Source organism: Aethalodelphis obliquidens, unplaced genomic scaffold (genome assembly GCF_003676395.1).
Source record: "Aethalodelphis obliquidens isolate GAN/ISIS:26980383/991018 unplaced genomic scaffold, ASM367639v1 scaffold9, whole genome shotgun sequence".
Taxonomy (NCBI): Eukaryota; Metazoa; Chordata; class Mammalia; order Artiodactyla; family Delphinidae; genus Aethalodelphis; species Aethalodelphis obliquidens.
Window position 1 is genome coordinate 35,073,869 of NW_020837953.1, and position 27,583 is coordinate 35,101,451.

Below are 27,583 nucleotides of genomic sequence, written 5' to 3' on the forward strand. Positions count from 1 at the left end.
TAGATCCCAACTCTATCAGCTCTTAGCTGTGTAATCTTGGATGATGAATAAACTGAGTGCTGTACCTCAGTTTCCTCAACTATAAAATGGCCTTATCAATTGCTGTGAGGATTCGATGAGTTACGACACTTCTTCAGGTCTTTGCTCAAATGATCCCTTCCTAGTGAGGACTCCTATGACTGCCCTATCTAAAATCGCAACCCTCCCTTGTGTGTTGTATCTTCTACTTGCCCTCCAGGCCCACTCTCCATCCTTCTGCCTTTTCTGCCAGGAGGCCAACCTGCATCATCAGGTTCCTTTACCCTGTGGCTTCCAGTTGAGTTTGGCCGACAGGGATCCCTGGCAGAGGATGAGAGGGAAGGAGGAGGTTGGGATGTTTATGCCTCTTGTGGGGTTGCCTGGGGCTGGTTTGAGGCTGGCTGGGTCATCACAGAGGAGGCTCTCTCTACAAGACCTTCTTCCAGTTCCCTTCTGGCCCAAGGGCAGTAGCATCCCCCCAGTTACCAGTCCAGGGGTACTGCACCACACTTGTGTGTTCCCTATAGCCTGCCCACACCTTTGTAAATAGTCCCTTTTACACAGCTTCATGGGCCGTTGCTAATGGACTTGCTGTATGGCCAGGCCTTTGGACCACCCAAAACGGGACCATTAGGAGAAGGTCCATATGGTAACCCCTGCTGTGGAGATGGATACAACAATTCAGCCACAAACTCGATCTATATGTGACATATGAATGAGCCCACAGTAAGGCACTGCATCTTGAAGAGAGCATCTGGAATAAAAAAGCTGATTAAGACTATGTGGCCATCATAACCACTTTAGTTCACTAGATGCACACCTGGACCTATCACAACAGTGAAACTACCACGGCGGTTTGAGGGAGTCCAGTGAGGACTCATTTGACTTATGAAGTCACTGGTGCTCACGGAATGTGTATTACTTGCAGGAACGTTGGCCTGTGGCTCAAGGTGGCTCAAAGTGGGACAATGACCTTTGGATCTGACTAGTTCACAATTGCCATGGATTCTGACTACCATGAACATGGTTTAGGTACATGGGGTGACTGTTCTTTTCCACCAAGCAGGTAGAACCTAGACTCTTAAGGCTCTGATGAGCATCTTTTTCATGTGCTGGAATTCCCAGGTATGATATAATATGATGATGGAATTATCTTTACGGCACTGCCCTCCATCTGTCCACGTGGAATTCACTTGCTCTTCCACACTTGCCACCTGCAGGTGGTGTGTACAAATGAGCCTTGGTATGGTTGGCTCAAGGAGCAATTACCTTAGCCACTCCCTCATCCTCTGTGGGCACCTAAGAGGGGAACAAGTCCCCCTGATGTGTCAGGAAGTATGGTGACTCCTGGGTTCCTATGGAGGTAAATGTTCTGAGAAAGGACAGATCAACTAGCTCATGCCAGGCACACGACAGATCCCAGCAAATCTAGCAAGAACATAGGCAAGCAATCTCAGGAAATAGACTGGGGTGGAGGGGTAAATAACCTCTCTCCTCTTCTTCCAGATCTGAACAGGCAATGCTAAACAGCCTTGAGCAGCTGCTCAGGCCGGGGCCCGTGGCATGAACCTGTCACAGTACTGAATATGCCATTCCTACCCCCTCCCACCATGCCCAGCTACGGGAGACCTTATTGGTATCTCACTCTCTGACAATGGCAAGGACACTTCTCCCAGCTGCTGTGCCTTGGGCCTTCACAATCATGTTCTCATCCTCTTCATGGATAATGTTGAGGCCAGCTGGAAGAATATTGAGCAGTGCGCTTTGTAACCCCAAAACTATTTTGTATTCTAGATATAGGTCCTTCGTTGCTTTCTCCTTGGACATAATGCCACCTGCATATCAACCTTCATAATAACCCAAGATGTGTGGGCAAGGCAACATTTCCAGCACCAGCCTCTGGTACCATTGACAAGACACTCCTGGGTATTAAGTACATGGGTTTCCCTATTTTATGCAGGTTTTCCTCCCCTAGATAGGTGGAACCATAGAAAGGAAATTACTATGGGGACAGCCAGGGTTCTCACTGTCAAGGTTATCACGAATCCTTAGCTCAGGATATAACCACATAGCTTTGGACTATTTGCTGGCCAACCAGGGGAATAACCATACTCACTGGCCAATATCTCCTGCTGCTTCTGGGTTAACACCTTCAGACAAGTCAAGAAGCTCATGCAGCTACCGTAAGAGCAAGTCCAATGCCTGCAGACCACTCCTCCATCTGAACCTGGGGCTCTCTCCCCAGGCTTGGCACAGACTCCATGGCCAGATGGCTTAGGCCTCCACAATGTGCTTTGCACTATTACTCCAGGCCTCCCTCTAGCATTAATGTCTCCTCCAGCATTGCCAACACCATTGGAAGTTCCTTATAAGCTCAGCTGGTTTCTCCCCTTGTTGATTTCTATGCCCGTTTGGCAGGCTTATGTTTCAGGAGCCCCTAGGTCAGGGGGTGGACCTTGGAAAAACAATTTGGACTTTACTGGAAAACTCTGGGTACTCACTCCGGGTTCCTAGCAGTGAGATAGCAGGTGGGCTCCAGAGGGGCCTCCCTTCCCAAAGCAGAAATGATTCCACATGGTCTCTACTTCCCCTGGGGTCTCCAGGGGCCCTCAGCACTGCAAACAATTCCCCTGGTACCTGAGCTCAGACCACATCTTCTTTACTTGCAAGACTGACCTCACATTTGCCAAAAAAAGTAGTGAAGGGAATGAGGGGTCCCTCTCCTGGAGCATATTCCAGGATGTTTCCAGCTATGCCCTGACCCCCATATCTCTCTCCACATGATGACAAGAGGTTGGATGGACAACCCAATGCCTCATTCAATGGCTGACCCTCTGCCTCCAAGTTTTCCCAGTAAAGCCCCATTTGCACCTGTGCTGCGTGACTTTGTGGTATTCACCTTCACCCAGTACTCAGTACTTCACCCAGTACTCTCCTGGACCTCAGGGCTCAGTCCTCAGATCCCTTCTTTACTCCTTCTCACTCCCTTGGTAATGGCTTTAAATATCATCTACTGTTACATGTCAATCATTTTCTAAATTGTGTCTTTGTTACAGACCTCTACATCCCAGACTCAAATGTGCAACTGCCTACTTTCACACCTTCACTCAGACATCTCAAAATCCATACAGTCAATCCTGAACTCTGTCCCTCCGCTCAAACCCCCTCCCACGTGCAGGTTTCCCCATCTCATAGTAAAAGTCAATTCCCAGCTTCCAGTTGCTCAGGCCAAAAAGTTTGGAGCTGATCCCCACTCCTCTCTTCTCTCATATCCAGCTCTAATTTATTGGCAAGTCCTATTGGCTCTTCCTTAGAAGCATATGCAGAGTCTGGATGTTCTCCCTGCCTGGGTGCACCAGGCCACTACCATCTCTCAGCTGAACAAGGCCCTGGTCTCCCTGCCCCGACCCTTGCCCTCTAGTCTGCTCTCAGCACTGAAGCCGGAGTGCTTCATGTCTTCCCTGGTGGTATAGTGGTTAAGAATCCGCTTGCCAATGCAGGGGACACGGGTTTGAGCCCTAGTCTGGGAAGATCCCGCATGCCGCAGAGCAACTAAGCCTGTGCGCCACAACTACTGAGCCTGTGCTCTAGAGCCCGTGAGCCACAACTACTGAGCCCGTGTGCCACAACTACTGAAGCCCACGTGCCCAGAGCCCATGCTCCACAACGAGAAGCCACCGTAATGAGAAGCCCGCACACCACAGCGAAGAGTAGCCCCCGCTCGCTGCAACTAGAGAAAGCCTGTGTGCAGCAACGAAGACCCAACACAGTCAAAAATAAATAAATAAATAAATTTATTAAAAAAAAAAAAGTCAGGTCATGCCACTCTGCTCCAGACTCTACAACAGCTCCCACCTCACTCAGAGTGAGAATTACAGTCCCTCCTGTGGCCTGGGAGGTTCTCCATGACCTGGCTCCCCAGCTACCTTTCCCACCTCGCCTCTACTCTGCCCCTCACTTAATCTGCTCAGCCACTGGCCTCTTCGTTTTTCTGTACACTCTCACCCTAAGGCCCTACCATGGACTCTCTTCCTCTGTTGTCCATATACCTACCTCCCTTACTTCCCTTAGGTGATTTGCTAAACATTTCTTTCTCAAGGAGGCCATCCTGACTGCCCAATTTAATACTATAATCTACCTCCCCTTACTTGGCTCTACTTATTTTCCCATAGCATGTATCACTTTCTAATATACTATTTAACATGCTGTCCCTGCTAGAATAGGTGGAGAGGCAGGGGAGAGAGTAAAAGTAGAAAAAAAAGTGGGGAGAAGGAGAGATGGAGGAAAGGGAAGAGAGAAGGAGAGATTCATGGGATTGTGAGGGGGACCCTCCAAGTCTAATGGTAATCAGAGCGGTTACTGTGTGCACTTACTGTGTGCTTTAGGTGTCTTATCTCATGTAAACCTCACTCTCACCCCAAGGGGGTAGGTTCTATTTCATTACCCTATTTTACAGATCAGCACATTGAGGTCCAAGAGAAGCCAAGAAATCTGACCAAGGTCACGTAGATAATAAGTGGTGGAGCTGGGTTTTGAATCCCAGCAGTCTGACTCAAGGGTCCAGTGGGTAGGGTTAGACTATGCAGGTAAGAATTTGGATTTTTCCATAGAGCAGTGGGCAGCCTTGGAAGATTATTTAAGCAAATGATTAATATGATCTCTCATCTATAGAGAGAATGAATGCATGGGGCTGTTGCGGGGATTATCTTGGTGCATGGATGGAAAGCCCTTGGACAAATGCCTAGAGAGAGAGAAGCATTCAGTGATTAAATAAATGATCCTTTCCAGGAGGCTGGAAGATTTTACACGTGGACATCTGGTGCCACTGTGTGGCCATTGTCCTCTATGACAGGGTATGGATTCTGGTCTGGCTAAATTTGGTAGTGCAGGGGCTGGTCTGGGTGGAGAGAAATGGCTGCATTAGGGCTGGGGAAAGGGGCAAGGGAGGAACTCCAAGAGAGGAGCTAGTGTCCTGGGGGTGAGGGTCCTTGTCAGCAGAGATGCAGAACCCTGGAGTGGATTAACTGATTCAGATATTTAGCCCTGGTTTGGCAGCACAAACCAGAATGAGACGTGCTCTTTACCCTAGAAAACCTTATAGTCTGATGGGGAAAAAACATGGGAGATGCATTAGTGTCTGGGAAGCAGAGAGGACTCCTGGGTTGGAATCCCAGTCCTGCCACTTCTGGGGGACTTCACTTCTCAGAGCTTCAGTTTCCTCTTTGTCAAATGGGGACAGAATAAAACCTGCCTCATGGGATTGTTGTGAAGACCTCAGAGGGTAACACAGAAGGCACTAAGCATCTATATGGGGCACACTGTCTGCATTCAATCTGTGACCCAGAGGCAGGCTGCCCAGCCTACTTAGAGCCTCACTAAAGATGAACAAAGCAGCCAGCTACAATGGGAAAGAAAACCTGGGTCCCAGCTCCATTGCTGCCACTAAATTTTCTGTGTGACCTTGGCAATTCATCTCCCCTCTCACAGTCTGTTTCACCAGCCATACAACGTGGAGCTTGGACAAGATTACTCAGATCTCTTCTCTCTCTAACTTATCACACCCCTTTTCCGGGTCAGCCCAGATTTTTGGCCTTGGGGGATACAGAATAAGCTCCAGAAGGCTGGGCTTCCTTGGTGGCTCAGTGGTTAAGAATCCGCCTGCCAATGCAGGGGACACGGGTTCAAGCCCTGGTTAGGGAAGATCCCACATGCCGTGGAGCAACTAAGCTCGTGCGCCACAACTACTCAGCCTGTGCTCTAGAGCCCGCGAGCCACAACTACTGAGCCTGCATGCTGCAACTGCTGAAGCCCGTGCTCCTAGATTCCAGGTTCCGCAACAAGAGAAGCCACTGCAATGAGAAGCCCGCACACCACAACGAAGAGTAGCCCCCGCTTGCCGTGACTAGAGAAAGCCCATGTGCAGCAACGAAGACCCAACGCAGTCAATAAATAAATAAATAAATAAAATAAAGAGAAGCTAACCTTAACAGAACCCTTACTAGGTGCCAGGTCCTGGGCTACCTGCTTTGCATACACATTGCTGTTTAATCCTCACAATAACATAGATATAATCCCAATTTTATAGATGAAAAATCAAAGAGAGCCTGACTTACCCAAGGCTACACAGGTAGTTACAGAACTGGGATTTGAACCGAGTTATCCAAATATGTAACAACTAGGCTGACCCCAGTGGTCTTCAAACTGTGTTCTTTGGAGCCCAGGGTTCCTCAGAGGTAGCTGAGGAGCTCGTGTTGGGGATGGCAGGTCTGGGAGGCCTGTGGGTCAGGCTGAGGCTGTTTCCTGGCAGTTCCCATCATCTCTCCTACGCACACTGGGCTTGGCAGACACTCCTTCTGGAGAGAGCATACATTTGCCTGCTAGCCTGGAGCATTTTGGGTCACGAGGCGCCACACAGTCCCCCTGACAGATGTGCCCCACTCCCGGCTGCTCGGGGACCCCAGGAACTAATCCCCATAGCGTAAGACACACAGAGGGATTAGCACTGGGAAATCAGGCGCCACATCTGCCAGCCCCTGGGGAGCCTGGGTGAAGCCTGCGCCTCAGAACCCAGGATGTCATTCCTGTCCCCTGGAACACAGGGGCTCCCGGAGGCACTGGCCAACCATGGCCGGGTCTGAATTGCCCCATCCTTCCTGAGCCTTCCAGAAGAGGGTGAGTTGGGACCACGCACCCACGGGTCTGACAGGGTTGTTTCTGAGGCTTGAAGAAGGAGGAGGAGCTGGAAGCAGAGGCAATGGCAGGGAGGGTGACCAATTGTCCCAGTTTCCCCTGGACTGAGGGGTTTGGGACTTTCAGTGCTGAAATCAGGACAGACTGGGCAGACCTGGACAGTTGGGGTTTTTTTGAATTTGTTTCCCCTTGCCTTTGAGGTGGAGCTTCATGAAATGGAGACATGATCCCTACCCTAGAAAGCCTCAGTCTGATGGGGAAACAACATGGGAAGATGCATTAGTGTCTGGGAAACAGCGAGGACTTCTGGGTGCAAATCCCCCATCCTTGTCTTCTTGCATTTCTCCAGCCCCCTCCTCTCTTTTCCAGCCTCCAGGACCTCTCTTTGCCTTCTCTCCACTGACTCAGTTTCTTGTTCACAGGGTCTCCTGGGCTATAGAGCTGACTCCTCAAGGGGCTGGAATCTTCCACACCATGGAGAGAATGAAGACCCAGGTGAGGCATAGCTCCACAAAGGCTTGCTTCAAGCATTGACCTAAATCATAAATCACCCCTCTATCACCTTCATTGTCATCACTAACGTTTCTAGAGTTTGTACCGCAGGCCAGGAACCATTTCAAGTGTTGGCTGTGTATTGACTCATCAAATTCTCAAAACAAACCAGAAACAGATCCTCTTCTTTTTCCTGTCTCAAGGGCCCTGACTGGAGTGCCCCCAACTCATCCCCAACTACCTGTTCTATGAAGCTTTCCTCCCCCTCCCACCCCGAGGCTGAGCTCATGGGTACCTCAGAGCCCCCAGAGCCCTCTGACATGATCTGTCTACATCTCTCTCCCAGAGAAATTATTATGACTCCACTAGCTACCAGTCTGTGAGCAGCTAGTTTCAAAGGGCTTTGCATGCATTTTCTCATTTACCCTCATCTAAATTCTATGAGGTGTAGGAATGATGGCCATTCCCATTATACAGACAAGGAAACTGAGACTCAAAAAGGGGAAGTCATTGGTCCACAGCTAATAAGGGCAGAGCCAGAATCAAGTCTCAGGCCCCAGAGCCCTTGTGTCTGACCTCTTCACCATCCTGCCGGCTCCATGAGGGACAGATGTTAGCCAAAGGGCGTAGCACTGTGTCCAGCACACAGCCAGCTCCTGGAGGTTGTATTCTGAATGAATGACTGGACAAGGAGTGCTGTCCCAGAGTGGCCAGTAGGGAGAATAAAGGTGAAGGTTTCTGGGCTGCAGACCACCAGGGGAAGGAGCTGGGTGAACTGCGTTATGGGTGGGGTTTGGGAGAGCCTGGATCTCCCTGAGCAACCCCTCCGCCAGCGTTTTCCAGCTGGGAGGAGAGAGGGGAGAGATGCCAGGTGACATCTGCAAGTGTCAATGTGAGCAGCTGGTGAGCACCTTCGACATTAAATACTGACCCCACCTTTGTGTCTATTGGAATAAATTCTGAGACTGGAGACAGACATGAGATGAGGCTGGGCCCCAGAGGAGGGCTGCGCATTGGGGATGCAGAGAACCCAGTCACATGTTGTGGGGGGGGGGGATGCATAGACAGGGCTAGAATCCCAGCTCCATCATCCACTGCCAATGACCTCATCGAGTCATCGAATATCTGTGAATTTCATTCTGTTCCTGAAAATGAGAGGATGATGCTGTGTCATAGGTACTTGTTAAGTGAGATCAGGCTGCCCTCGACCAGGGCACCCTCACAGGGCTTGCCCCAGTGGTCCTTTGCTCATGCTCAAAGAGGGGCACCTTCCGACTCCCCTCCCACACAAACCCACGGCAATGCCAGAGAGCCTCCCCATTCACTCCTGTGGCTGAGGTGCAGACTTGTGTCTGGTGTCACTCCTCTGACACCCAGGTGGAGACAACCTAATGCTCTCGGGATTTTTAATGGCTTCATTTAAAAAAATCTGAAGTACAGTTTATATGCATTAAAATTCACTCTTTTAGGTGTACAGCTCCATGTGTTTTGACAGATACATATGGCCCTGTAACCACCATCACAATCAGGATAGAGAACAGTTTCATCACCTTCCCAAATTCCCTTCTGCCCTGTTGTAGTCTATATCATCCCTACTCCCAGGTGGCCATTGATTTGTTTTCTGTCCTTGCAGTTTTGCCTTGTCCAGAGTGTTATGAAAATGGAATTATATAGTCCGTAGCTTTTTTTTAAAAAAATGTTTTTAAAATTTATGTGTTTATCTATTTGGCTGCACTGGGTCTTAATTCCGGCACATGGGGTCTTCGTTGCTGCAGGCCAGATCTTCGTAGTGGCGTGCCAGATATTCATTGCTGCATGCGGGATCTTTAGTTGAGGCATGTGGGATCTTTAGTTGTGGCACGCGGGATCTTCAGTTTTGGTATGAGAATTCCTAGTTGTGGCAAGTGGGATCTAGTTCCCTAACCTGAGCCCCCTGCATTGGGAGTGCAGAGTCTTAGCCACTGGACCACCAGGGAAGTCCCTATAGTCTGTAGCCTTTTGAGTCTGGCTTCTTTCACTTAGCATAATGTATTTAAGATTCATCCGCATGATTGCATATATCAATAGTTTGTTCCTTTACATTGCTGAGTAGTATTCCATTGCATGGATGTACCGTAGTTTGTCTATTCATTCACCAGTTGAGGGACTTTTCCGATCTTTAGAAATTATGAATAAAGAATGGCTTTGCCAAAAAAAAAAAAAAAGAATGGCTTTAATGTGAACCCTAAATTCTAGAGCTGGAAGATACTTTTGAAGTCAAATGAGGTTTCCAGATGTAAAAGTAAACTCTTTGTAAATAACCCAGCCCTCTCCAACAGTTAAAGAAGTGGAGGTTCAGAGAGGGGAAGGGACTTGTCCAGAGTTATAACTGACTCAGGAAGGTAGGGCTGAGATTTGAACCCAAGTCCTTCCACTTGCAGGACAACATAAAGTTCAAAACATACTTCCTGAGAACCTGCCAGAGCCAGGTGGAGTGCCAGGTGTTGCAGGCATCAAAGCCAAGGTCTTGGTGCTGGAGACACTCACCACCTTATCAGTAATCAAGAAAATGCAAACTAAAAGTAGCAATGAGAATCACAGGTGGTGAAAGTATAAATTGGAACAACTTTGGAGAGCAACTGGATAGTATCTGGTTAAGCTGAAGATGGCTATATCTTACCACCCAGATATTTCACTCCCAACTAAAATGTATAAAATGCTCACGTCTTTAAGGCAGCCTGGCCCCAGAGTCCATGCTCTATTACACTATGAAGTATAGTCATACAGCAGCATACTCTAAAGAAGTTAAAATGGATAATCCAGAACTACATGTATCAAATTGGAAAAAAAGTAAGTTGAAGGAGGATAATACAGTAGGATATCATTTATATAAGTTTTAAAATCTGAAAAACAATACTATGTGCTGCTTATGGATCCATAAACACATAGTAAAGGAATAAAAACATGCCTGATAATGATAAACACCAAGATCAGAATGGGTGTCACATGTGGGGAGAGGGGGAGAAGATTGAGATCTGCAAAGGGGACAGAGGGCTTCAACTCTACCTAGAATGTTTTATTTTCATGCGTTCATTCATTTAACAAATATTTATTAGGGACTGCTATGTTCCAGGGACCGTTCTAGTCACTGGGAATACTACAGTGAACAAAACAAAAAAAGTCCCTGTTTTCTAATGGGATGGGATGAATAGACAACAGACTAAATAAGTAACATAGTATTTTTTATTTTTTTAAAAAATTATCTATTTGGCTGCACCAGGTCTTTAGTTGTGGCACGCAGGATTTTTTTTTCTTTTTTTCGTTGCAGCACACAGCATCTTTGGTTGCAGCATGTGGGATTTTTAGTTGTGGCATGCGGGATCTAGTTCCCTGACCAGGGATCGAACCCAGGCCCCCTGCATTGGGAGCATGGAGTCTTAATCATTGAACCACCAGTGAAGTCCCTAGTACTTTTTAAATATGAGGAAAATATCGTAAAATGTTAAGATTTAATCAAAGTTGGATGGTGGGTGCTCAAGTGTTCATTATATTCTCCATATATTCTTCTCTCTGCTTGAAATATTTCATAAACTTAACAGGCCGGCAGGGCTTGGTGAATGGCTGGGGGTGGGGATTGAGGGGCAAGGAGGGGCCAGGGAAGACCCTGAAATTTCTAGCTTGTGTGACTTGGTGGAAGCAGGTGCCATGAAGTGATGTTGAAAATATTAGAGAAGGAGGAGGAGGGAAGATAAGCAAGTTTTGCCCTGGATGTTGGGTTTCAGAGGTGTGGGGACTTCCAGGTGGAAATATTTGGTAGGCAGTTGAAAATGGTAGTCTCAAGTTCAGGGGAGAGAGCTGGGCAGAAGCTGTAGAATCAGTAATCATTAGCACATGGCTGGTATCCTTGTGCATGAGATCACCTGGGGAAATTACGTCTTTCAAGAAATTTGTCCATGTCATTTAAATTGTCAGATGGATTGGCATAACATTGTTCACAATACTTTCCTGTAGGATCTGTAGTGGTGGCCCTCTTCCACTTCTGATTAGGTAGTTTGTCACCTAGGGATTGTGTGTGTACTGAGGAAAGAGGAGGAGGGGAGCCAGGTACACTATATTTGTAGGACAGAGGTGAAGGAGGAGCCCTTGGAAAGGGAGATAGGGAAAGAATAGTGAATGCAAGATTTGGTTAATACCCACCTCCTCCGAAAAGTGTAATCCCCAATAGGGTAGGAAACATTTTCTTCGCTGTTTATCAGTATATCTCTAATATCTGGCTCAGTGCCTAGCACATAGTAGGCATTCAATTATAGCTAATGCATTATATAGTGTTTACCATGTGCCCACCACTGTTCTAAGTGATTTATATATATATATATATATATATATTTTTTTTTTTTGGCGGTACGTGGGCCTCTCACTGTTGTGGCCTCTCCCGTCGTGGAGCACAGGCTCCGGACGCTCAGGCTCAGCAGCCATGGCTCACGGACGCAGCCGCTCCGTGGCATGTGGGATCCTCCCGGACCGGGGCACGAACCCGTGTCCCCTGCAATGGCAGGCGGACTCTCAGCCACTGCGCCACCAGGGAAGCCCTAAGTGATTTATAAATATTAACTCATTCAATCCTTGCAACTGAATACAAGTAGGTACTATTATAAAAAATCATTATTGTGATATAATTCACATACCATAACATTCACCAATTTTGTGTAGAATTCTGTGGTTTCTAGCATATTCACAATGTTGTATAACCAGCACCACAATCAATTTTAGAATCTTTGCATTACCCCCCAAAAGAAAACTACCCGTTAGCAGTCACTCCCCATTCCCCTCTACCTCCAGCCACTGGCAACCACTAATCTACTTTCTGTCTCTGTGGATTTGCCTATTCTGGACATTTAATATAAATGGAGTCATATAACACGTGGCCTTTTGTGGCTGATTTACCATGTTTTCAAGGTTCATCCATGTTGTACTACTTCATTCCTTCTTACGGCCAAATAATATTCCATTGGATATACCACATTTTGATTACCCATTCATCATTTGATAGACATTTGGTTTGTTTCCACTTTTTTGCTCTTACGATAATGTTGCTATGGACATTCAAGGACACATTTTTGTGTGAGCATATGTCATCTCATTCACCAGAGTCAGTAGAGATAGCCTAGTGGTTAAGGATGCCAGATTCTGGAGCCACCCTGTATGGGTTCAAGGTCCAGTTCTGCCACATAATACTGTGTGGTTTTGGGTAAATGGCTTGGCATATGTGACACTCAGCTTCCTCACTTGTAAACTAGTGGTAATAATAATACTGTCTCATGGGATATTGTGAGAGTTAAGTGATTTAATATGCATAATGTACATTAAAGTCCTTAGAATATGACCCCTCACATAGGTGCTATGTTTTTTGTCTCAAAACAACTTTGCAAGGTTATTACCTTTCCTACTTTACAAATGAAGAAACTGGGAGTTGCCAAAGGTTTTATGGGTCTTAGGGTGGTGTATCCTGGATTTGAATGTGGGTTTTGCTTTGCAAGGGTATCTTCTGTGACTGAACATTTCAGAGGCCCGAGTTTGAGACCCAGCTCTCCAGCAGCTGGCTGATTCTCACTCTTCGATGATTTGTACTACTCTCACCCACTCACTCGGCAAATCCTCACCACGCCCTGAGCACAGGTCAGCCACTGAGCACAGCAGAGAGATTGTGCAGAGTTGGGCTGGCCAGGAGAGCTAGGCCTTAAACACCAGCATGCTAGCTCCCCAAGGGCAGGAATTCTGATACTGGTACACTGCTGAGCCCCCAGGGCCTGGAACAGTGCCTCACCTAGTAGGTGCTCAATACAGAGCTGTTGAAAGGATGAATAAATGAAACAGAGCCCTCAATCCTGGGACGATGGTCCTGAATTGTGAATTCCTTCCCAACTCTCTCATTCTGCAGGCCCTCTAGGAGGGACAGAGAAGGATTAGGGGAGACCAGGGAAGAGTCCTTTTCCATCACAGTTTAGGTTACAGCAGCAATGAAGATAGTTTAAAAGAGACGTAAGACACATTAAGACATAAAGGTGGAGAGTCAGGCAGATTGGATCTGAATCCCAGCTTTGCCACTGCTGCGCCCTGTGACCTTGAGCAAGTCCCCTAACCTCTGTGAGCCTCATTTTATCACCTCTAAAATGAAAGTTCCCAAACCAACTTCATGAACAGACTATGAAGTGTGGTAAGATAATACCTGTTAAGTGAATAGTGCAGGCCCAGGCTTAAAGCTGGCACTCAACATATGATGTTTATTATTTTTTAGACAAGTCCTTTCCTTCCTGTAACTTCAGTTTGCCAACCTGGAAATGAGAAAGTTCAACAAATGACTGTGAAGGCTCTTCCAGAACTTTGGTTGAGCAGGCCAGAGACAGAGATCAAATGCTAGCTCTGCAACTAGCTGTGTGACCCTGGGCAAGTCATTTAACTTCTCTGAGCCTCATCTGTAACATCAGGGCACTGAGGGTGCCTACCTCACAGGGTGCCATGATACGCCTCTTAAAAGACTTTTAGCACCGTGTCTGGGACACTAACTGGAGGTGGTACTGTGTTTGCAGGATTCTAAGTTGGCTGTGAGGGAATACATGGTTCTTCCTGGGGGCCAGGTCGCCACACACACTTTCTCTTTAGATTCCTTGCCACCTCCCCACGCGGCCTCTTCCTCCACCCTCTCTTGGACTTCAGGCCTTGGTCTCATCCATCGTCTTATGCTCCCTGCTTCCTGCCCTCGCCCACCTCCCAAGCCACACTTGCTCAGCCTCCGCACCTGTCTGAGGAAAAGGCCCCATTTCTCTGAGCTCCACCCTTTCTTGAGCTTTCCAGACAGGTCCCTTTTCACTGCAACAGTTTTTATACTCACTTGGCAGAGAAACATGGGGGGCGTGGCGATGAGACCAGCCACAGCTGGGAGACACCAACCACACATTGGGAGCCTTACGCAGGCCCGCTGCAAGAACACACCATTGGTGGAGGCTTGGGAAAGCGGGTATGTGGCGAGGCATGGGGCAAAGCGAGTCTCCTGGGAAGCCTTGTCCTGTGTTCTCAGGACCCACACATTCCCTCCACAACACGTACCGAGCAACCAGGATAAACCAGAGGCCGTGGAGGACAGAGAGTGAGGAAGGGGCCCCTCCCTTGGAGAACTCACACTCCGTGAGGTGGATCAGCTAACAGTTGTAGAACAACTGTATTAGAGAGAAAGCTGGATGTGCACCACAACGGAGGCTTGTGCCTAGTGCCCTGTTGGGGACTTGGGTGAGGAGAGTTGGGGAAGGCTTCATGGAGGAGGTGGCATTTCAGCGGGTCTTAGATGTTTCACTAAGTACATAGGAGAGAGAGGGCACACCCAGCAGAGGGAACAGGCTATGCAAAGGCACAGAGGTGCAGAGGTACATATGGGGCAGAGCTGTTGAAGGGGCAATCCTGGGAAGGCCCTTGGTTTTACAGGTGTGAAACTTACCCCAAGCTGTGGGCTCTCCTGATGTCTGGGTGAACCTAAGGCATAGGAGGGGCCAGGGCAGGGATCCCTCTCTCCTCCCTCTTGCTGACCCCCTTGGGGGTGTGCCTTGTCCTTCCCCTTGCAGGCTGGCCGGCAGCTCAGCCTGCTGAAAGGGAAACAGAAGTGGCTCTTCCCGGTTTCCTGCAGCTTCTTCTTTGTGCTCTCTGTGCTCATGACTGGCTGCTTCCTGTGGCAGTATTACCTCCCCAAGCTGAAGACCGGTGAGTGCAGGAACACCCTTGAGTTTCCCCCCACCTCCGGAGGTCCCCATGGGCTTTGAGCCGCCACTCCTGATCTGAGGCAGGAGGGAGGACCATTCTGACTCCAGCTCTCACTAACTGTGCATCTTCGGGCCAGTCACGTGATCCCTCTGCGCCTCGATGACCTTCTGTAGTAACTGAGGATCTAATACCACTGGGGGTCCCTTAAGCCATCGACTCCAAGGGTAAAACTCAGGGTCCCCCCCAAAAGTGCAGTGTTTCCCTTGCTCTTCCTTGGGCCCCCAAGGTGGGACCTCCAGGCCCTACCTCCCTTTAAAGGCACTGCCCCAGCTACATATAAGACCCTGGGAGGAACATGTCCACGTGTCCATGGACAGCAGCTGCCATTTCTTGGTCTCTCCATCCTGGGCTGGTCAAGGCTCAGCAAATGAACCACCACTGCTGACAACGCCAGGCTCATGCCCTAGGGCCAGCCCTCCCAGCTGGCACAGCCTCACCACAAGATACCAGCCATGGGCAGCCAGGGGCAAAGGGCAGAGCATGCCCAGGAGGAGACAGCACAGTCCTACACTCACTACCTGCTGCCTGGCCTTCGAGACACCAATCAGGCCACAGGCGCCTGTTGGTAGCCCTTCTCTCTTCGCATGACGAGCTTCCTCCCTCCATGTGGTCAGCAGACTTAGACAAGTTCCGGCTCTGTGGGGCAGGCTCAGCCACCTCTCTACCGTCCCCCTTTCTCTAGTTCTGATTATATATTAGGGTGGAGAAGTGGACTCAGGGCCCCACTTAGGCTTCAGGCTTAAACCACCAGGAACAACTCATTTCATCCCCAGAGCTGTGTATCCGGGCATTAGGGTTTGAGTCCCATCCTACTTTTGTCCAGGTGTGTGGCTTTCTTGGAAACGCAGGGGGAAGGTGTGGACCTTGGCGGGGCAGGATTCAGGCTGTGAGACCATCACAACGGCCTCCAGACCTCCCTGCATCCTCTAAGGACAGTGTGGGGTGGTAAGGGTGTGAGAACCCCGCAAGAGTACAAGAACCACTCTTCTCTAAACCTTCCACTGCCTCCTGAGATCACCCAGAAGTGAGAGAAGACCCAGTGGGCAATGGCCCCTAGACTACTAACCTGATCTCTGTCCTCCACTCACCATGCGATGTTCCCTCCAGGTTCCTTGGGACCAGAGGTGACTTCTGCCCCCGTGAGGATGTGTCCCCAGCACCCTGAGCCTGTGCCCCTGGCCCACCCCCTCCCCGTGTTGAAGGAGGCCCTGAAAAAGGTCAGTGATGAGCCAGGAGAGAACTGGCTGTGTGGGCTAGGCCCGGTTGATGAAGGGGAGGGCATATCCTCTGAGCTGGTAGTGGCATTCATTCATTCATTCAACATATAATTCTTTTTTTAAAGAATTAATTAATTTATTTGGCTGCACTGGGTCTTAGTTGTGGCACACGGGATCTTCGCTGTGGCATGCATGTGGAATCTTTAGTTGCAGCATGTGGGATCTAGTTCCCTGACCAGTGATTGAACCCAGGCCCCCTGCATTGGGAGTGCAGAGTCTTAGCCACTGGACCACCAGGCATGCCCCCCAACATATAATTCGTGAGCACTTACTCTGAGCTACACACCAGGGATATGGCAGAAGAAGATACTGTCCTGCTCTCAAGAAGCTACTAGTCTTGGAACAGTCAAGATAGTAAATATTTATAACACAGGGGTAAGAGTGAGGATAGAGAAAGTTTAGGGTACATGGTGACACAAAGGAACTGGACTTGGGGTCAGGGAAGGCTTCTGGAGGAAGTGGTGTCTAAACTGAGAGGTGAACAAGGAGTAGATACTCAGAGTATATGTGTGTGTATAATGAGGGAGCTTGGGGGTGTGAAAGGTGTGCTTTAGATAGAGGGAACAGCATGTGCAAAGGCCCAGAGGCAGCAGAGTCAGTATGAGGCATATACAGAGAGGATATTCAGTCTGGTGGGGCCATTAAGTGGGGGTGGAGAAAGATGAGATAGGAGAGGATCACAGAGGCCATTGAAAGATGATTAAAGACCCCACAACACAACTTTTACCATTGCAGAATGGCTTAACACTAGAGGGGGCTGTCAGCCAGCTCTTGTCTGTGCCATTCTGCCATTCAGACCCTACCCACTTGGGTCACTCACCTTAGGAGACACACAGATCAGAAGTGTATGTGCAGCAGCCTGGTGGTGGTGGTGGGAGATGGTTTGAAACTTCATCCGAGGAACAGTTGAAGGGAAGGAGGGTGATGTGTCCACATAAGAGCAGGCGTGGGCCAGTGCAGAGAGACACAATCACTGCCTGCAAATACACAAAAAGCTTTTGTGAAGGAGAGAGAGCAGAAGTGTGCTATTTGGCTCCCAGGGATCAGAGTAATTAAAAAAAAATAAAGCAACAATAATAACCATAGCAGCCTTCTAGTGAGCACCTGGTACATGCCACGCACTGTGCTATCTTCTCTGTTACCACCTCGTGAATCCCTAGCTAAAGAGGAGGAAACTGAGGCTCAGAGAGGCAAAATTAGTGCAGGGGTGGAAACTACAGGTAGACTGAGCTCAATTCAGGGAATGTAAAATCTCTTGGCAAGGAGGTGCTGGAGTTAGCATAGGGTTCTAATCCTGATTCCACTAGCCATTAACCACCGGGGCAAGTCACTTCGTATCTCAAATTTTCTCACCTGTAAAATGGGGAGAAATCAGCAATGACTTATGAGCATTAAGTGAGACAATGTATGAAAATCATTTTATACTGTGTCTGGCATGTTGTAAATGTCCAGTAAATGTTAGCTGTTAATCACCATCATTATACTACATGACTGAAAATAATGAGGTATTTTCAATAAATGTTCAAAGACAGCGTTAGGGGCCCTCTATAAATACTGAATTCTCCAACACTAGGGGGTCAGACTCAGCCTGTTGGAGGTTTTTTAGGGCATCAGACACAGGTTTGATTAGATCAGGGATTTTAACGCCTCCCTCCTCTTACGTATTTCCAAGGAAATGTTTTTTGAACAAAGGTCTTATGAGGAAAACTTACATACAAAACAGTTTCCAGGGGATCTGCTCTGATTGCCGCTGGGTGGGGTCCCCACCCCATGGGACACGGTCTGAGAACCCGAGGTCTGGAGGCTCACTGGGCTCCCTTCCAGCCACTAGGGGGAGAGAATGGAGGGGAGTCAGGCAGGGGGTGCTGTGTACAAGGTGCAGTATGTGAATGGTACGGTGTACAGAACCACATGGGGCCTGTGGGTGGGGAGAGGGGCCTGTCTCTGCACCTGTACTCTGAGGCACCTGTTCTTCTCTTTCAAGGTGGACAGGATCCTGCGGCAGGCACTGTCTGCCCCAGGCCTGGCTGCTATGTCTGCAGTTGTCATCCACAACGACACTGTGCTCTGGACCGGGAACTTCGGGAGGAAGAATGGTTCAGACCCGGCTTCTGGGCCCCCCAATGAGTACACCATGTACCGGTCAGCTGGGGGACCACCAGGGTCTTGTGGAGGGGGCGAAGAGTGGTAGGACAAGGGGGACTTAGGAGGTAGGGGGACTCAAGAGAATCATGACTGGGGGTCTTAGCTGCCAGGGCCCTTTATTAAGTCTTGGCAATTTTATAGATGAGGAGACTGAGGTCCAGAGAGGACCAGTGAGTGCCTAACATCACATCACAGTGGTAACAAGTCAGGAAGGAATCCCTTCTGGAGAGCCCTTATCCTAATGCCTCCCAAACTAGAAAAGGCTCCCTTATGTCCCACCCCACACCCCTTCCACGTGACACTAAAGAACCGTAACCAGTTCCTGGGCCCTCGACCTGGGTCTCTGCCGGTTGGCAGCGGTGGCCCAGATGGAAGCAACTTGGGACAATCTGCTGCACACCCAGAGTCTCCCCTCCTGGCTGCTGCCTGTAGGATCCTCAAAGCTCACAGTGCCAAGTGAACACATTTGCTCCCTGAGATACTGTGAGGATTGCAGGGCTTCCATTCACACTGCACCTGCTATGTGCCAGGCACAGGGCAACAATTATATCTGTTATCACTTATTGAGCACTTACTACCTTCCAGGTGTGTTGCCAAGCACTTTGCAAGCACAATCTTGTTCGATCCTTTCTACAGCCCATAAAACAGACAATGAAACTGAATCTCAGAAAGGTCTAGCACTTGCCCAAGGCAACTCAGCTGGTGAGAGGCAGAGGTAGGATCCCAACCCAGGTCTGTCCCAGGGAGCGAAGTGCCTGGTGAAGGGCCTGGCATGGGGGAGGTGCTCGAGAGTGTCCATCTGGTCCAGCCCCACTGCCCCTGGTAAGTTCTCAAGCATCCCAAAGGCATTCTACAGAGGTTGGTGGATTTCTGTCTGAGATGCTGAATAAGGGTGGACTCAGTGCTTTCCTAATTATGCTAGAAAGTTGGAGGCTGGGGGTGCAGGGTGGAGGTGGGTCGTGAAGCCAACAGGATGCCCTCTGCACCCTTGTGCCCCCCACATTGTCCAGGATCTCCAGCATCTCCAAGATCTTTCCCGTGCTGATGCTCTATCGTCTGTGGGAGGAGGGCATCGTGGCCTCTCTAGATGACCCTCTGGAGCGGTACGCCAGCACCTTCACCATTAACAACCCACTGGGCATGGCATCAGCGCCTGAACAAAAGAGCCTGAGGGATGGCCTGCAGGAGGTGGGCCCAGCCCCAAGGCCTTCACCTGTCACCCTCCGAAGGATGGCCAGCCAGCTCTCAGGTGAGTGGCTCTGAACTTAACGTAGCTCAGCCCAAACCATTTCAGGTAGGGGAACCAAGGAGCAGGTTCTCATCCAGCCAGGCTGGGCCCACTCTCTGCTCTGCTTCCTGAACTGGCCATAGCTCCCTCTCATCCTTCCTGGGTGGCGGGCCAGGGGTAGAAAGATCGGGTGAGTTAAAAGCTGAGGTGGGGCTTTCCTGGTGGCGCAGTGGTTGAGAGTCCGCCTGCCGATGCAGGGGACGTGGGTTCGTGCCCCGGTCCGGGAAGATCCCACATGCCACGGAGCGGCTTGGCCTGTGAGCCATGGCCGCTGGGTCTGCGTGCCCGGAGCCTGTTGCTCCGCAATGGGAGAGGCCACAGCAGTGAGAGGCCCGCGTACCGCAAAAAAAAAAAAAAATTGCTGAGGTAAAACCTGGGAATTTAGGTCAAGTGGACAAATGAGGATCTGTTGGAAGGTCAAAAGCAAGCTGACAGGTCAAGATCTGCTTATTAGATCAAGAACAAGTCAACAAGTGAATATTTGTTGACAATTCTACAAGTTATATATTTTATATATAATTTGAATATAATATATATTCTACAATTACACATTAATTTCCCTTAATATATAAACCATTATAAAGACAAAGAACCCAACAGAAAAATGGGTAAAGGATAGGAACAGAACAGACACAGTTCACAGAAAAGGAATATAAATGGCTCTTAAGAATATTACAAAATATTAAAAGATGCTCGACCTCATTCATAACAAAATAAATGCAAATTAAATCTCCTGACAGACATTTTCCTCTTATCAGATTGGTAAAGGCCATAATGGTGGGTGTACTGAGTTGGTGAAGTTATGGTGAAATAGGCCCTCTTATACATCAGTGGTGGAAATTTAAATTGGTGCCACTTGGGACTTCCCTGGCGGTCCAGTGGCTAAGACGCTGTGCTTCCACTGCAGGGGGCACAGGTTTGATTCCTGGTAGGGGAACTAGGATCCCACGTGCTGCGCTGCACGGCCAAAATAAAGAAAAAAAAATTGGTGCAACCTGTGTGGAGGGCAATTGGTAATACCTGTCACAAAAATGTATATATCCTTTGACTCAGAAATTACACTTTTAGGAAATTCTCTTACAGATGTATTCACACATGTGCGGTATGAGGTATGTACACAGTTATTCACTACAGCACTGTTTGTGATAGTGAAAAAAAAAGATTGAAACAACCTAAATATAAATAGGGGAGTAACTAAATAAACTATGACAGAGTTATACAATCAGATACTACTGTAGCCCTAAAAAAATGGGTAATAACGTTCCTTGTGTACTGAGATGCACATACAATCTTAAGTGGGTAAAAAAGCTCGTAACAGCATATATTGTAGCTACCATATGAATAAATAATATATACACATATAATGTATATATGTATATGAATGTATATGTATAATCCATTTGTAATGTATCTGTTATATAACATATATATTTATATACACATATATTACGTGTGTGTGTATATATACAGGTATATATATAAAAATGTGTACCACATATTTTTGGAAGGGAAAGGGATTGAATCACTGGGCTGCCTCCAGGGAGGGGAACTTGGTGGCTGCGGAGAAGAGTGCGAGGAAAATTTTTCATCGTATACCCTTTGGTGTCTTTGGACTTTTGAATCATGTAAATGAATTACTTATTAAAAACAAATTATATAATAATAATGATGATAATAAAAGATGTGCTAACAAGCCAAGATGAAATCTACATGGTGGAAGGGCAAGGGCAGGCTGGGATACTGGAAGACAAAGCCAGTGAACAGGAATTGGGCAGGAACGGGTGGGAGGGGGGCTGTGCTGCATGGTGACTGACCCAGCCAAGGAGGAGAAGGCAGGCACCAGCTGCACCGCCCCAAAATGCCTTCTATTGTTCATATTTGCAGTCAGCAACCCATCAACTCTAGATGGTAGGAATCCACCATAAGTGCCTACTATTTCATCATTTTACAAAGTGCGTTCAGGCCTGAGGTCTCAGTCTGTGGACATGGCTGGTTAGCACTCCCATTAGCAGATGGTGAACCTGAGGCTCTGCCAGATAGTGGAACCTCCTGAAGTCGTCCAGGCAGGACAGGATCAGAGCCTTGGGGGAGGGTGGCCTAGTGGCTAAGGGCATGAGCACTGAAATTAATTCCAGCTGTGTGATCTTGGGTAAGTCACATAACCTCTCTGAGCCTTGTTTTACTCCTCTGTAAAAGGACTGGTTCATGCTATTTTGCTGTATTAAATGTGCTAATGAATGTCAAGCACTTAGCAGAGTACCTGGCACACAGCAGGTACTTGTCAACATAGCTCTGGTTATTACAGCCAAGGGTAGACCTAGGTTTATGGAGGCCTGATGTAGATATAATTTGGGGGTCCTCTTTAAAAATACAATACTATAAATTCAAACTTGGATACAGGCCTTGGAAGGGGTCATACAGGTGAGAGGCTCTGAGGATTTTGCTCCATGAGCCTCCTATTAAATACACTCCTGTTTATAACCTGACCCCAGGGCTCCCTCTAAGGGTACACTGTGGATTCTTCTTCATCTGTACCCAAGGGACCCAGCACAGGGGTCTTGTGTTTGTGGTCAGTTTAAAAACGCCCTACACGGGCTTCCCTGGTGGCACAGTGGTTAAGAATCTGCTTGCCAGTGCAGGGGACACAGGTTCGAGCCCTGGTCCGGGAAGATCCCACATGCTGCAGAGCAACTAAGCCCACGAGTCACAACTACTGAGCCCATGAGTCACAACTACTGAGCCCACGTGCCACAACTACTGAGCCTGTGCGCCGAGAGCCCATGCTCTGCAACAAGAGGAAGCTACCGCCATGAGAAGCCCACAACTGCAACGAAGAGTAGCCCCCGCTCGCCGCAACTAGAGAAAGCCTGCATGCAGCAACGAAGACCCAATGCAGCCAAAAATAAATAAAAATAAATTAATTAAGAAAAATGCAACCCACCCAAACAAACAAAAAAGCCCACCCTACGTGTCCCAAAGCCCACCAATTGAGCATACAGCTGCCTGAATGACTCTGTTATACGTTCCCAGTATTTTTTTTTAAAAATAAATTTATTTATTTATTTTTGGCTGTGTTGGGTCTTCGTTTCTGTGCGAGGGCTTTCTCTGGTTGCGGAGAGCGGGGGCCACTCTTCATCGTGGTGCGCGGGCCTCTCACTGTCACGGCCTCTCTTGTTGCGGAGCACAGGCTCCAGACACGCAGGCTCAGTAGTTGTGGCTCACGGGCTTAGTCACTCTGCGGCATGTGGGATCTTCCCGGACCAGGGCTCGAACCCATGTTCCCTGCATTGGCAGGCAGACGCTCAACCACTGCACCACCAGGGAAACCCCCCAGTATCTTTTATGATTGACCTTCACCCTAATCTAGAGCTTTCTCCCATTCTTGGAGCTTTTCATCCATTCTTAGTTAAGTTTTGTAACACCTCACAGGGAAACCACTGCAGGTGCTTCAGCCCACTTCAAGGTGAGCAAGTAGAGGCTCGGAGAGGTAAAGCATATGGTTTGGGCCACACAGCAAGAAATGTTAGAGTCAGAATTTAAACCCAGGACTTGGGACTCCATCCCCCAGCTGCTCAGGCCAAGAGCCTGGAGTTAGTTATCCCTGATTTCTCTCACTCCCACACCCTCCACATCCCCTCCAGTAGCAAATTCTGTTGGCTCCATTATCAAAATATGTCCAGAATCCAACCACTCCTCACTCATCCAATCCACCAGCATTTAGACATGGATTTTTGCAAGTCTCCTTACAGGCTTCCCGGTGTCTGCCATTGCCCCCCAAAGTCTGTTTTCACATAGCAGCCAGAGCAACCCTGATATATGTCAGATCACATCGCTCCTCTGCTCAAAGCCCTACAGTGGCCCCATCCCAATCAGAGAAAAGGCCAAGTCCTTGCAGTAGCCTATAGCACCCTACAGGATCTGGTGCCTGCACCCCAATATCTCTCACCTCCAAAGTCTCCTCTTTTCTCAGTCCTTGCCAGCCTCACTGGCTCTTTCCTGCTGATCCTCAAACATGCCCACAGATTCCTGCCTCAGGGCCTTTGCACCTGCTCTTTTCCTCTGCTTAAGACATTCTTTCCTCACAGAGCTATGTGGCTCTCTCCCTCACCTCCTCGAGTTCTCACCTGCTCAAGGGTCACCTACCCTGGGAGGCCTTCCTCTGACCACTCTGTAAAAAATAACAATCCCTCCTTTCATACATGGAATTATTTCCCTCCACAGCATGCATATTTATTTTCTTCTTGTCTGTCTCCTCTGCTAGAATGCAGACTCCACACGGGCAGGGACTTTGTTTTGTTCACTACTGAATTCCAGTACCCAGAACAGTCTTTGGCACGAAAGAGATGCTTGAACACTATTGTTGAGTGAATGGGTGGGAAGAATCCTAATCCTGTGATCCTGTCAATACTAGTCACATCCAATAAACAGAAAATTCCAAGTGGCTGGAGCAGCCAGTTCCACAAAACCTATTTGGGCAGTGACCTCAAGAATTTTATGGAATCAGATATCTATGGTTGATGATAACAATTATTTTTTGAGCAATTACTATGACCAGAAACCATGCTAAGCATTTGATTTCACCAAATCCTCACACCAGCCATATGACATAGCAATTATTTCCCTCATGTTACAGATGAGGGGACTCTGGCTCAGAGAGGTTAAATGGCTTGCCCAATGAAACACAGGCAGGATTAGAGTCTATGCCAGAGCTTTTTTTTTTAAAGGTGATTTTGTTATCTCTCAACTCATGGAAGGTGGGGGAGGGGGTACAGCCAGGGGCCCATCATCCCACCATCAGCTGACCCAGCAGGTCTGACCACTGCTCCTCCCTAGGGCTGCCCCGAAGGCTCCGTTCCACTTCACTGCTGTGGAGGGGCAGCACCCAGGAGGCCCTGAACCTGCTCAAGGATGATGTGCTGGTGGCAGACCCAGGAACCAGGTAAGGAGTGAGCCCTGATGCCCTACCAATGTTAGGAACCTCACAAGGTGACATACCCCTCCTGGGAGAGAACCTATGTCACCTCATCCTAGGTGGTCAGAGCCAGGAAAGACCTCGCAGATCACTGATGACAACCCCTGTTCCACAGCTGGGGGGACTGAGGTCCATAGAGGGATGGCAGAGCAAGGCAGCAGGGAGCTGGGCCCGGATCCAGTCCTGTTTGAATCTCATGTTTTTCCCATTAATCAACTCAACATTTATTGAACACTTACTCTGTGCTTGGAATATGTTAAACTGAGATATAGCAGCAAACGAATCCAACCAGGTCCCTCCTCGTGGAGTTTGCATTCTTCTGAGTGAACAGTGAACATTCTTATCAGTGAACAGATAAACAAGATAAATACAGACTTTGCCAAGTGCTGGAAATAAATGGGATGCTGATGAGATAGGGAGTGGATAGCTGGTGTAGCCAACCACTGAACAGAGAAGCCATCAGAAACTCTGATGACTTTGCAGACAGTCTGAGCAGGTGGGAAGGGTTTATTTAGGGCCTGGAGATGTCCATCCGAGGCTGCATCCTAGCTTCCACCCCTCCTCTTCCAGATGCCATTACAGCACGCTGGCCTTCTCGCTTCTGGCCCATGTCCTGGCAGCCCACACTGCCCAGGGTGACTACCAGCACTGGATCTTGGAGAACGTGCTGGAACCGCTGGGGATGGAAGACACAGGTTTCGATCTGACACCTCCTGTGCGTGCCCGCTTGGCAGCTGGTTTTTATGGCAGCGGGCGGCCGGCGCCGCTGTACGATCTCGGCTGGTACCGCCCGTCGGGCCAGATGTACTCCACCACCGCTGACCTGGCCAAGCTGGCCATGGTGCTCCTGGGCAGCAGGCCCCAGCGGCTTCTGCGGCCAGATGCGTCTAAGACACTACTGGCACCGCTGCTGGCCTGCCCGGGCGCCTACTTCGCCAACGAGACTGGCACACCGTGGGAGTTCCATGCGCAGCGGGGCTACCGCGTGGTGCGCAAGGACGGTGACCTGGACGGCTACGCCGCCACCTTCTCCCTGGTGCCACCGCTGCGCCTGAGCCTCGTGCTGCTCCTGGCCGGGCCGAGGCCGCCAGGGCCTGACCTCGTGGCTCAGGTCTACGATGTGCTTCTGCCGGCTATGGAGAGCGCCCTTCGTGAGGCCGCGCTCGGCCCGGCTCCGCCGCCCAGCGCACGACCCTTCACTGGCTACTTCACTTTTGCCAATTTGACTTTCTACGAAGTGCGCGCCGGGCCGACGGGCGAGCTGCGCCTGCGCCAGTTCGGGCCCCGCGTGGAGGCACTGGTGCCCCCGGCGTTCCGCACGTTGGCGCTGCGCCACTTGCGCGGCCGCGTCTTCCAGCTGTATGTGGCCCGCGAGTTTCCGTGCGCACTGCCGCTGGGTGACTCCTGGCTGTCCCTCGAGGCCCAGCACGGGCAGCTCGTCAACTTCTATCCCTTGGACCACCACGGGCTTTCCCCCGGCTTCGACGTGCCGGGCCTCAACACGTACCGGGTGATGCGGCTGTCTCACAAACCAGTATTCAAGACCCAGTGACCCCTGTTCAGAGCCTCCCCTTCTCTCGCCTGGCAGCTTTCCATCCTAGTTCTGCAAGGTAAGGCTGCAGGGATGTCTATTAAAGAACTAAGGAGTTGGCAAAGTGGGATAGGGCCGTGCTACTCAAAGTGTGGTCTGTGAACTACAGCCGGTGGCGAACTGTTTGTTATCCATGGGAGAGGAAGAGTTTACAGAAATTTAGTGAGCATTTAGAAACTTTAATAGCGAATTGACAGAGTACTTTTATGTCTGTCGAATCTAAGAATATGGTCTAGCACTGTGTCTTTTAAAAATCAACCTTATATGTATGGAAACACAAAAGACCCCAAATAGCCAAAGCAATCTTGAGAAAGAAAAATGGAGCTGGAGGAATCTCCCTGACTTCAGACTATACTACAAAGCTACAGTAATCAGGACAGTATGGTACTGGCACAAAAACAGAAATATAGATCAATGGAACAGGATAGAAAGCCCAGAGATAAACCCATGCACATATGGTCACCTTATTTTTGATAAAGGAGGCAAGAATATACAATGGAGAAAAGACAGCCTCTTCAATGAGTGGTGCTGGGAAAACTGGACAACTACATGTAAAAGAATGAAATTAGAACAATCCCTTACACCATACACAAAAATAAACTCAAAATGGATTAAAGACCTAAATATAAGGCCAGACACTATAAAACACTTAGAGGAAAACCTAGGCAGAACACTCTGTGACATAAATCACAGCAAGATCCTTTTTGACCCACCTCCTAGAAAAATGGAAATAAAAACAAAATTAAACAAATGGGACCTAATGAAACTTAAAAGCTTTTGCACAGCAAAGGAAACCATAAACAAGATGAAAAGACAACCCTCAGAATAGGAGAAAATATTTGCAAATGAAGCAACTGACAAAGGATTAATCTCCAAAATTTACAAGCAGCTCATGCAGCTCAATATCAAAAAAACCCAAACAATCCAATCCAAAAATGAGCAGAAGACCTAAATAGACATTTCTCCAAAGAAGATATACAGATTGCCAACAAACACATGAAAGGATGCTCAACATCATTAATCATTAGAGAAACGCAAATCAAAACTACAATGAGGTATCACCTCACACCAGTCAGAATGGCCATCATCAAAAAATCCGCAAACAAGTGCTGGAGAGGGTGTGGAGAAAAGGGAACCCTCTTGCACCACTGGTGGGAATGTAAATTGATACAGCCACTATGGAGAACAGTATGGAGGTTCCTTAAAAAACTAAAAATAGAACTACCATATGACCCAGCAATCCCACTGCTGGGCATATACCCTGAGAAAACCATAATTCAAAAAGAGTTGGGCTTCCCTGGTGACACAGTGGTTGAGAGTCC

The 27,583-nt window shown here is 48.7% G+C and overlaps 1 protein-coding gene across 1 annotated transcript; it reads left to right on the plus strand.

Annotated features, from left to right (window-relative positions):
• Window positions 1-7,083: 7,083 nt before the first annotated feature.
• On the plus strand, window positions 7,084-26,222 carry LACTBL1 (lactamase beta like 1). Its single transcript, XM_027110710.1, has 7 exons — window positions 7,084-7,203; window positions 14,793-14,928; window positions 16,096-16,205; window positions 18,250-18,407; window positions 19,421-19,659; window positions 24,532-24,637; window positions 25,241-26,222. Exons 1-7 carry the CDS (start codon window positions 7,183-7,185, stop codon window positions 26,220-26,222), a joined length of 1,752 nt encoding a protein of 583 aa, XP_026966511.1. The 5' UTR covers window positions 7,084-7,182.
• The last annotated feature ends 1,361 nt before the right edge of the window (window positions 26,223-27,583 follow it).

Excerpts from the sequence above, each read along its gene's own strand:
- LACTBL1 (XM_027110710.1), top strand. The coding sequence starts at position 7,183 with ATGGAGAGAATGAAGACCCAG. Across the intron at positions 7,204-14,792 it reads TGGAGAGAATGAAGACCCAG|GCTGGCCGGCAGCTCAGCCT; the intron begins GTGAGGCATAGC and ends TTCCCCTTGCAG. Across the intron at positions 18,408-19,420 it reads AATGAGTACACCATGTACCG|GATCTCCAGCATCTCCAAGA; the intron begins GTCAGCTGGGGG and ends CACATTGTCCAG.